The sequence below is a fragment of the Carassius carassius genome, chromosome 43 (genome assembly GCF_963082965.1).
Source record: "Carassius carassius chromosome 43, fCarCar2.1, whole genome shotgun sequence".
Taxonomy (NCBI): Eukaryota; Metazoa; Chordata; class Actinopteri; order Cypriniformes; family Cyprinidae; genus Carassius; species Carassius carassius.
This window is the reverse complement of record NC_081797.1, coordinates 3,214,133-3,225,852: the sequence shown is the minus strand read 5'-3', so window position 1 is coordinate 3,225,852 and position 11,720 is coordinate 3,214,133. Positions and strand designations below refer to the sequence as shown.

The following is an 11,720-nucleotide window of genomic DNA, read 5'->3' as shown; positions in this document are numbered from 1 at the left end:
AGCCAGGGGTGTCCCACAGGGCTTTGTATTTGGTCCAGTTTGATTTGTTCATAACTTTTTCATTGAAAAACTATTTTTCACCTTCTAGATGTCCGAAAAAGCATACAGTCGTGGCCAAAAGTTTTGAGAATTACATAAATATTAGTTTTCAAAAAGTTTGCTGCTAAACTGCTTTTAGATCTTAGTTTCAGTTGTTTCTGTGATGTACTGAAATATAATTACAAGCACTTCATACGTTTCAAAGGCTTTTATCGACAATTACATGTCATTTATGCAAAGAGTCAGTATTTGCAGTGTTGGCCCTTCTTTTTCAGGACCTCTGCAATTCGACTGGGCATGCTCTCAATCAACTTCTGGGCCAAATCCTGACTGATAGCAACCCATTCTTTCATAATCACTTCTTGGAGTTTGTCAGAATTAGTGGGTTTTTGTTTGTCCACCCGCCTCTTGAGGATTGACCACAAGTTCTCAATGGGATTAAGATCAGGGGAGTTTCCAGGCCATGGACCCAAAATTTCAACATTCTGGTCCCAGAGCCACTTAGTTATCTCTTTTGCCTTATGGGACGGTGCTCCATCGTGCTGGAAAATGCATTGTTCTTCACCAAACTGTTGTTGGATTGTTGGAAGAAGTTGCTGTTGGAGGGTGTTTTGGTACCATTCTTTATTCATGGCTGTGTTTTTGGGCAGAATTGTGAGTGAGCCCACTCCCTTGGATGAGAAGCAACCCCACACATGAATGGTGTCAGGATGCTTTACTGTTGGCATGACACAGGACTGATGGTAGCGCTCACCTTTTCTTCTCCGGACAAGCCTTTTTCCAGATGCCCCAAACAATCGGAAAGGGGCTTCATCGGAGAATATGACTTTGCCCCAGTCCTCAGCAGTCCATTCACTATACTTTCTGCAGAAGATCAATCTGTCCCTGATGTTTTTTGGAGAGAAGTGGCTTCTTTGCTGCCCTTCTTGACACCAGGCCATCTTCCAAAAGTCTTCTCCTCACTGTGCGTGCAGATGCGCTCACACCTGCCTGCTGCCATTCCTGAGCAAGCTCTGCACTGGTGGCACTCCGATCCCGCAGCTGAATCCTCTTTAGGAGACGATCCTGGCGCTTGCTGGACTTTCTTGGACGCCCTGAAGCATTCTTTACAAGAATTGAACCTCTTTCCTTGAAGTTCTTGATGATCCTATAAATTGTTGATTTAGGTGCAATCTTAGTAGCCTCATTATCCTTGCCTGCGAAGCCATTTTTATGCAACGCAATGATGGCTGCACGCGTTTCTTTGCAGGTCACCATGGTTAACAATGGAAGAACAATGATTTCAAGCATCACCCTCCTTTTAACATGTCAAGTCTGCCATTCTAACCCAATCAGCCTGATAATGATCTCCAGCCTTGTGCTCGTCAACATTCTCACCTGAGTTAACAAGACGATTACTGAAATGATCTCAGCAGGTCCTTTAATGACAGCAATGAAATGCAGTGGAAAGGTTTTTTTTGGGATTAAGTTAATTTTCATGGCAAAGAAGGACTATGCAATTCATCTGATCACTCTTCAGAACATTCTGGAGTATATGCAAATATACTATTATAAAAACTTAAGCAGCAACTTTTCCAATTTCCAATATTTATGTAATTCTCAAAACTTTTGGCCACGACTGTAGTACAAAATCAGCATTGATAACGTAATGAGCTACAATACATTGTAAAATAACTTAAGTCCATGATTGAACCAAAAAGCACAAGTACCTGAAGTATGAAAAACAAATGCAAATATGGTCTTCTTTAATAATGTAACAAAATAACCAACAGTTAAATGTTTTTAAAACCAGCCGTTTACTTGTGACATCATTGTTACATAAAATAGGTTCATATTTCACATGGCATCAGCGATTCATTTCAAATCCAAAATATAAAAAGTGCAAATGACAGTTGACGGTACACCAGCCATACAACATGGTTTGGTGTCTTTTTTCCTTTTTTTTATTTTTTAAATCTTCCCCCGTTATTGTAAACACAAACAACAACTGTATTCATAAGCAGACCTTGTTACAGCCACATTGACATTCATGATGTGAGAAACTGTACACGAGCAAGACCGAGTTCATTGCTGATATTTTCTTTCGCTCATTCTTTGGGAGAAGGGATTGGCTAAACAGCACGGTGAAAACAACGCAGAATATTTAACCATTCATAACTTACATGGAAAATGTTTACAAAGCAATGTGTCATCTTCATATAAAAACCAACTGAAAGATGAATATATATAAAAATTGTCCTTTTTTTAAGAGTGTACAAAGTATTCACGTAAGCAAACATTTGCAGTTCACTGTATATATATTTATAGACCTCTCAAAGTACAAAAATCCGAGAGTCACTTGGCATTAAACTCCTTCATGATGAATCTCCAGGGCCCCAAAAACAGGCATCAGGGTCCTGAGGAAGAGGAACCGGTTCATTCACTCTCCGTTCTCCCAAGTCTTATGTTTGAGGAGTTTCTGAAGCAACAAACATCAATGTCACTGGACTGGGATTGAATTAAGATGGTCGTAAATGTCTGTCCTTGTAGAAATTTCCAATGCATATTAAGACTTTGAATGCTACCGGCGTTTGAAGACTAGAGATTTAGGTTTCTCTCCAGAGATGAAACACTTAAACATGATGAAAGACACTGCAAAAAAAAGCCCATGAAACAGTCATGAGCAAACAGAGATAACTAAATTATTTGCAAATCGTTCAATAACTGCTCTTATGTAATTAATGGCATTCAAATTCAAAATGCAACAACTAAGATGATGTTACTGAAACTGAAAAAATGCCTATTTGCAATTAACGCGAAAACGGTTTTCTGAATGCAACATTTATGTGAAAATGGATCCATGTACAAATTTACGTGTAATCGTTCATTATGTACATTTTTGCATTGATCTTAATGCCACAATTTACATAAGGATGGTTTTATGCATAATTTACACACTGCTTGCATTTCATGAATGTTTGAGCATGTGACGTTTCACCCTAAGAAATAAAAGTCCTAAAATGATCATATACACAATGAAAATACATACAGGCTAAAAATATGGAATACGTAAATACAATTCTCCAAAAAACATTAAAAACACGTTTTCTGTGTGGAACGGTTCATCCGAGTTGACAAAATGGCATTGAGTTTTCATCGATTTACAGATTTCTCTGCCATGCAAGATGGAGAAGATGAAGCATGATCTGTTTTCAGTCATTCACAAGGCTGATCTGAGATCAGTGTTAATTCAAATGTCCTGGTTGTTCCTGAGGACACGGTTCAGCCGTGTGAGACTGCAGCGCTTCAGCCTGTGGTGATGGCGTTCAGGTCCTTCATCAGACCCTCCAGATGGGCCATCTCCTCTGAGAGTTCATCCGTCTCATACGTCTGAGAGAGAGAGAGAGAGAGAGAGAGCCATGCCAGAGGAGCCGTGTTAGAGTTAGGATCGAGGGATGCAACGGAGAGAAAAGAAAGAGCCAACAAAACAAGCAGAAAGAGGAAAAGTGAGAGGAGGAAGAGGGAGGGAGAGTATAAAGCAAGACGCTACAGTGCGACCTACAACAAAACAAACAAAAGCGCATGCATTTCAGAAGCACAGAACAAATTATTTGTAGTTATTCAAAATTAGACACAGACAGACAAAATCATTTAAATTAAGCCAGCCAGTGAATAAAAAAAGAAGAGGAGAAATCAAAATTAAACACGCATTCAAACTTTGATATAACAGAACATCACACTTCACATCACAAAAAAAAAAAAAAAAAAAAAAAAAATTATTTATATATATATATATATATATATATATATATACATACACTCCTGAACAAAATCTTAAGACCATGGGACGCATCGCAAGTTTTACACATTTTGCGCTAGTGGATCATAACCGGGTTGTAAGTGCTGCTTCAAAATGCCAAAAGAAGAAACGGGATCAAGAGACAAAAAATAGAGAGTAGGCAATTTATTGAAAACTGCATTTAAAGTCAAACAGGCTGTTCATCAGCTGATCAAAAGTTTAAGACCATAGCCCAAAAATAAACTCAAGACAGAACTAAAAGTGTCAAAAAAGGACTCCGTAGTGAGTAGCCCCACCGTTCTTGTTGATCACTTCAAACACTCGTCTCGGCATGCTTGATCCGACTGTTTCCAGGAGGCTGGTGGGAACGTTGCTCCACGTGGTGAAGATGGCTTCACGAAGGGCATCCACGGTCTGGAACTGACGTCCGTTTTTGTAAACTTCCCTTGCCATCCATCCCCAAATGTTCTCAATGGGATTTAGATCAGGGGAACACGCAGGATGGTCCAAAAGAGCAACATTATTCTCCTGGAAGAAGTCCTTCGTCAGGCGGCCGTTGTGAATTGCAGCGTTGTCCTGTTGAAAGACCCTATCATTACCACACAGACGGGGGCCCTCGGTCAAGAGGGATGCCCGCTGCAACAGATCCACATAGCCAGTCGCCGTTTGACGCCTGCACAACCTGAAGCTCCATTTTCCCATTGAAGGAAAAAGCACCCCAGATCATGATGGAGCCTCCTCCACTGTGCCGCGTAGAAAACATCTCTGGTGGGATCTCCTTGTCATGCCAGTAACGTTGGAAGCCATCAGGACCATCCAGGTTACATTTTTTCTCGTCAGAGAATAAAACTTTCTTCCACCTTTCAGTGTCCCATGTTTGGTGCTCCCTTGCAAATTCCAAACGGGCAAGTTTGTGTCGTGGGAGGAGACGTGGCCTTTGAAGACGTTTTTTGTTCTTGAAGCCCTTTTCTAGCAGATGACGTCTTATGGTTATTGGGCTGCAGTCAGCATCAGTAAGGGCCTTAATTTGGGTCGAGGATCGACCTGTGTCTTCACGGACAACCCGTCGGATCCTGCGGCTCAGTGCAGGTGAAATCTTTTTGGGTCTACCACTTGACTTTTTTGTCCCATAACTCTCAGGATTTTTTAAGAAATGTAAAATGACTGTCTTACTGCGTCCAACCTCGGCAGCGATGGCGCGTTGTGTGAGACCTTGCTTGTGCAGCTCAACAATCCTGCCACGTTCAAAAAGAGAAAGCCTTTTTGCCTTTGCCATCAGGAGATCTTGACAGTATGACTGGTTGAAAAACAATGACATGAAAGCCATATTTTTGTGTAAATTTGACCTTTTTATGGCTATGGTCTTAAACTTTTGATCAGCTGATGAACAGCCTGTTTGACTTTAAATGCAGTTTTCAATAAATTGCCTACTCTCTATTTTTTATCTCTTGCTCCTGTTTCTTCTTTTGGCATTTTGAAGCAGCACCTACAACCCGGTTATGATCCACTAGTGCGAAATGTGTAAAATTTGCAAGCAGCCCCTGGTCTTAAGATTTTGTTCAGGAGTGTATATATATATATATATATATATATATATATATATATATATATACACACACACGCACGCACGCACGCACGCACACATATATATTAAATTATGTAGCTATTCTACTGCAATTCATATGAATTTTTAAAAACCAATTTGAAATGTTAAAGAAAATTGACAAAATTTGCAAATATATATATATATATATATGGACTACAAAATATATTATAAGTATTTAAACACAATAGCACACCTACGAAGCTGAAATTGATCAGCAACATCCTCTGCTACTAAATCTGCTGATCGGTCATAAAAAATGTAAAAAAAAAACCTTACTGGTCCTAAAAATAGGCTTCATTTCCTTTATGCAAAATATGATTTCTTATTACCAGGGCTAACAGGGAAAAAATACAAATGCACATGAAAAAGAAAAAAAATACAAATACAAAAAATAAAAGCTAAAATAGCACTGATGTTTATGAAATACAGTGCGGTGCGGTCCACCTCTACATCACAGGAAGTGAGACATGTCTCCAGCACTCACCACGTCCAGCATCTTGCTGGTTTCTGATTGGTCAGGTGCACTCGGGACGGTTACTGCCATCGGAGCTCGAACTCGATTTAGTGTCCCGATAGACGCCATCTTCACTGAAACACAGACGAACATGCTATGAGCTACACAACGTGTCAAACTATCACCACAGTGGTGTTTCAGTAAGCAGACCTGACTGTGCCAGCAGAGGGGTGCTGGGTAATGCGCTCTCATAGGTGGACGGGTTATGAGCGGAAACAGTGACGGCTGGTACAGCGAAGCTCTTGAGCGGGTGTGTGGGCCGCACGTGGGCCGTCGGTGGGTTTATGCTCGGTGGCTCTTCCTCTTTAATCAGCGCCTCGGTCTTCTCCAGTTCAGCTGTAGTGCTGGGCTGACTGGGGGCCACCGGAGGTTCAGGTGCAGGGGGCTGATTCCTCACAGATTCTACACACACACACACACACACAGAGAAAACAAAGAAATTACTATATTATATAAAAGTTTTTTTTTTGGAGATGCAATTTTATATGTATATTAGGGGTGTAACGATTCTCACATTTTCTGGATGCATACGCACAGATCCATTGAATGATAAAGGACTTTTAACTTAATGTCGTTAAATCGAATGTATGAAGGAAACTGTTAAAATAACCACAGCATTGACAACAACCTTGAAATAAGAGCGTGAGGTTTATCTGTCAATCAAATGCTTGAAAGTTGCGTTCGCTATAATAAGCAAAAAGGATAAGTTAAATACCGTAGCATTTTGTTTCATTAAAATAAGATGAAGAAACATTAAATGTTACCCTTTAGCTTACATTCACAGTATGCTACACAACATCAAATAATACTTTCAAAGTCTTTATTTTAAAACTTGGCCATACCCTAGTGACAAATAAATATAATAAAATGTATTTGAAATAAAATTATTTCATGCTAAGTACTGTATACTACAAATAAATTAACATTTTTATGAACTTAATATAAATACCCTGCAATTATATCTTTATTAGCCTACACCAAACTGGTATAAAGTGTGCTAAATTGGAAGTAGTGATGAAGTCCAACTAAACATAACCTGAAGCATATTTGATTATGTTAATGTGGAGCTATTAAGTATACTGAAGATAACGTACACTTTAAATATGTTGCATTTACGTGACCTATGATAGCTGATGGGTCAAAACTTGTGATAGGATTGTAGTTGCAGCTCAGACCGAGAACCGCAGCCCAGTTTTTAAGATTTACTATTCTCGAAGCGGTCTAAGGTAGATGCATTACTCACAGCAACCATGGTACCATGTCCATGTAACCAGCGCATGCTAACGGCATCAGTGCGCTCTCACCTGCAGACGGAGGCCTGTCTGAGAGCGTGCTGGGGGTGGCAGGCGCTCTCAGGCCGATCTGGTGATGAAGGTAGCCACGCGGCGGGAGGTGATAGTGATGATGATGGTGATGAAGATGATCGAGGGAATGGAGGGGGTGAGCGCTAATCACAGCTGAGACACACACACACAGTGAGGTTACCACAACAACACAGCACAACACATCTGTTCCTAAACTTAGTGAGCTGTATTCTGCCTGCACAGACAGCATCTCTACTTAGGCAGCATTCTAGATGATATGCAACCTCTTACAGCAATGTCCATAATAGAGGCTGCTGTCTATTTGTTAATCACAGCATTAGCATTAAGATGGAAGCTCACTAGGTTTGGGTTCAGTTTGCTGCTCTGACACAAGACGTGAACAGCACAGGACAGGCTGAGATGGCATGGGACGATCAATGACGTGTCCTTTTTGCTTGCTTTTTTTCTCTGGGAACTTACGCTGGGAAGGCTGAGAGTCAAACGGCATCATCACTTTCGGTCTCACTCCCCTCCGACCGGCCAAAGTGGAGACGCTGTCCTCCCCCTCATGACCTGCACACATGCAGAGAGGCGTTTATGAAGCAGACTCGGTCCTGGATGCTGGCTGAGGTTTAGAGGAGATGAAGCTGAAGCTCTCACCCCGTCTCTGATGGCTGGGCTCAGCGGCCGGGTCCTGGGCGGTCCGCGGGATGGGCGTCTCGGTCATGACCGGGTTGGGATCGGGTGATTTGTCCATGGGTTTGAGCTCCAGACGCTCGTGATGGATCCACAGATCAGGAGGTTTCAGGTCTTTAGATGAGCTCTTGTACTTGTGGGAGCTGGTGCTGGACTTACAGGCCGCACGTTTCCTAAAATATAGAACGTTTCATTCATTTATCTTTTTTTATTACTTGTTTACTTTTATTACTTTTTTTGTATTTTATTCTTTTATTATGTGTTTTATGTTCTGTCGCTGTCATTATGTTGTAATGTGGAGCTTCTATCACGAAAACATATTCCTCGTATGTGCAAACATACCTGGCAATAAAGTGGCAAAAAAAAAATATATATATATACACACACACACACACACACACTCAATATATATATATATATTACTATAATTTAAATTTATGATAATCTAAAATAATTTTATAGAGATAGGCATGATATAAAAAAAGCAAAAATAAAAAATGCTTTTGCTTTTCATTTGGATTTTACCTCATTAAAATGATCTTTTTGATGTCTTATGTAAAATAGACATTTAAATATATTGTTATATAAAGATTTAAATATTAACATTTTAATATTTTGCTGTATTTAAATAGTCTGTATGTTATAAATACATAAAAATATTAAAATACAAAGTTTCCGTATGTTTTGAAGGGGGGTGGTGACAATAATCAAGCATTTAGAGAAATGAACTGCAGTTATGCAGCATTAGACAAGATTACGAAATCGAAGAGTTTTACTGATTAGTTCATTCATGTAGTAGTTATGCTGTAGTGACTGTACCACAGTTTTAGACACACTGTGTCATGTCACGCCTAAAAAGCAACATGTCACGTTTCTTATTGTTTTAATGTGCATGTGAGCTTAAAAGAAGACTGAAGAGTGAAGAACACACTTCTTCTGGTGGGAGTTGGAGCGGCGTGTGCACAGGACGGCCCCCACGACCACAGCGATGATGGTGAACACACCGACACACACAATCACCACGATCACCAGAAGATGATTCTCCTGGCTGCCCGTGATGCCTGGTTTATCTGACACACACACAGAGAGAGAGACAGAGGTACATCACCACTGCTCTTAATGAGTCACGAGGCTGTCTTTAAAGAGTGTGACTTCCTGTTTACCCATGTTTGACCCAATCCCGTGCTCCGGTAGCGTCGGGTGACCGGGTTTGACCAGCAGCCCTACAGACAACACATCAAAGAACTTCATCAAACTCCATATATTATGTTTTATATGTATTTTACTTAATATCTTGATAGACTCTAGATTTATAACTTAAAATAAACATAAAATAAAATTGAATTTAACACAAAATTTTGTGTATAGAAATTGTTTGAATATTTAAAATCTTTAAAAGTTATAAAAAAATACATATACATATATATATATATATATATATATATAATTAAATATAAATAAATAAATATATATAGATAGATTATATGTACACACACTTCTTATGTAATGATAAAATGTATAAATATATAAAAGTCAATGTTAACTAAATGCATATATAATTTTTATATTTATTTATATTTCAAGTATACATTTAAATTGAATTTCAAATAAATTTAATTAAATAATTTTTTTTTATACATTTCATTTTTAGTGTTATATAGCAAAACTAAAATATAAAATAATATTTTACATATCTTATATAATAATATTTAATTAAGTATTAATACTATTCATAATAATATTATATATAATATGTATAATCAAAATGATCAATGCATTTAAATCTTTAAATGCGGCGTGTCTTTAATTTCCTTCTTCATTAGAAACGTGTTTAATTACCTTGATCACTTGACATTTTGTCTGATGGTTCAGCTGGAAACAGAAAACAGAATGAAGAAACAGGCACAAGTTGAGTTTTAACAGGCGAGTCTAAACAGGGTCGAGGCTGTACCTTTGGGGGTGCGGAACTGCACCCCGTCTGACATGGGTCCCATGCCTTTGGAGTTTCTGGCCTGGATCTTGAAGTAGTATGTGGTGTCCAGCGTCAGCCCCTGAATCTGATGGGTCAGTCTGTTTCCCACCACGGGCTCCACCACCCAATCATGGACCTCAGCGTTCACATCGGTGCTGTAGTAGATGATGTACCCTGAGAGACAGACAGAGAGTTGCTCCACGTCTGAACATCATCCTCTTCCTCTCAGCAGCATCCATAATGTACATCAGGCACATGTCAGTAACCTCACTTGATGTTTTGTGGTGTAACATGTTTTTGGGGTACCTGTGATCTTGCCGTTGGCTTCAGTCGGAGGCTGCCAGTTGATGTTGATGATTCGAGGATTTCCCTCTTTACTGATCACAGTCACATCTTTCGGAGCAGAGCTGGGTACTACAAATCCCATTAAAGGCAGAAAACACAGGCAAATACTGTAACAAGGCTATTACTAAAAGCTTTGCTATAGAAATCGGTCCCAAAATCATGTTAAAATGCAAATAAGATGCTTTTTTTGTTGTTGTTTTTATTGTTTGCTATTATTATTATTAATAATTCTCTCTCTCTCTCTCTCTCTTTCTATATATATATATATATATATATATTTAATTTTACTTGTCAATTTTCAGCTCTTATAGAAATTAATGGATGTAAGTGTAAAGGGATTTGTTGATGAGGGTTGAATTTGTACTGAAAAAACAATTTAAAAAAAATGTGAGAACAAAATGCAAATAAGACATTAATTAAATATGCAATATGTTTGCATGCATCTTAAAAACGACACATCTGTTTTAGGAATTTCATGTACTTCATCGCATTAATTTTTGAAGATATAAACACACAACAAAAAAATATGTTGAGAAACAGGGTTGAGGAAACTCTTGTTCTGTCAACATCAGCAGACAAATTATAAGAGATTATGAAACGCATATTATATAATATGCAATAGTCATAACATAATTGCGAACCTGTGTGGAAAAACTGGTGCATGCATGTTTAATGAGTTCAAACTAAATGAAATAAGTGAAGTTGTAGAAATTTCTGTGTAAGAGTAAAATGCTGTGTGATCTTACCGGACTCAAAGGTGGTCCCGTGGGCCGTCATGCTCCATGTACTGCTCCTGCGGCTCTTGGTCACCATAACGGAGAACTCATAAAGCGTGTTGGGCTTCAGAGCCGTTACCGTATGAAACAGAGACGTGGTGTTCGCCATCTGACAAAACAAGCATCAGACAAACACATTCAACAACGCTGATCACCGCATAATTGTAACACATGTGTCCCTGCAACACTAAAGCAGTCAGAAGTCTCTGGGGTATATCTGTAGCAATAGACAACAAGACATTGTATGTGGGTCCAAATTATACATTCTTCTTTTATGCCAAAAATCATTAGGATATTAAGTAAAGATCATGTTCCATGAAGATATTGTGTATATTTCCTACCATAAATATATCAAAACTTCATTTTTGATTAGTAATATGCATTGCTATAAACGTAATTTGGACAACTTTTAAGGCAATTTTGTTTTAATTTATTTTTGTGCACCCTCAGATTCCAGATATTCAAATAGTTGTATCTCTGCCAAATATTATCCTCCTAACAAACCGCACATCAAAGGAAATATTACTCATTCAGCTTTCAGATGATGTATAAACCTATATCTCTGGTTTTATGCTCCAGGGTCACATATGACTATTAAACAAATCTATAGTATGTAGTATGCAGTAAGCAGTACACTAGTATTCCAGTCCAAGCAGGTGTTTAATGCATTCTGAGTGATGAACACTAGAG

At 38.7% G+C, this 11,720-nt stretch overlaps 1 protein-coding gene across 8 annotated transcripts in view; it reads right to left on the bottom strand.

The window, feature by feature from the left end:
- Positions 1 to 1,816: 1,816 nt before the first annotated feature.
- The window catches only part of neo1b (neogenin 1b), a 127,427-nt gene continuing 117,523 nt past the window's right edge, over positions 1,817 to 11,720 (bottom strand). For 6 of the 8 annotated variants that reach the window (XM_059536515.1, XM_059536510.1, XM_059536511.1 and 3 more), the window contains 12 exons: positions 11,001 to 11,139; positions 10,216 to 10,323; positions 9,889 to 10,083; positions 9,777 to 9,809; positions 9,101 to 9,160; positions 8,869 to 9,007; positions 7,902 to 8,110; positions 7,722 to 7,814; positions 7,242 to 7,394; positions 6,088 to 6,339; positions 5,908 to 6,011; positions 1,817 to 3,408 (listed from right to left, as the gene is read on the bottom strand). In XM_059536515.1, coding sequence (XP_059392498.1) covers positions 3,325 to 3,408; positions 5,908 to 6,011; positions 6,088 to 6,339; positions 7,242 to 7,394; positions 7,722 to 7,814; positions 7,902 to 8,110; positions 8,869 to 9,007; positions 9,101 to 9,160; positions 9,777 to 9,809; positions 9,889 to 10,083; positions 10,216 to 10,323; positions 11,001 to 11,139 — 1,569 coding nt within the window. In that variant the 3' untranslated portion in view covers positions 1,817 to 3,324. The other 2 variants (XM_059536516.1, XM_059536517.1) reach the window with 2 other exon arrangements.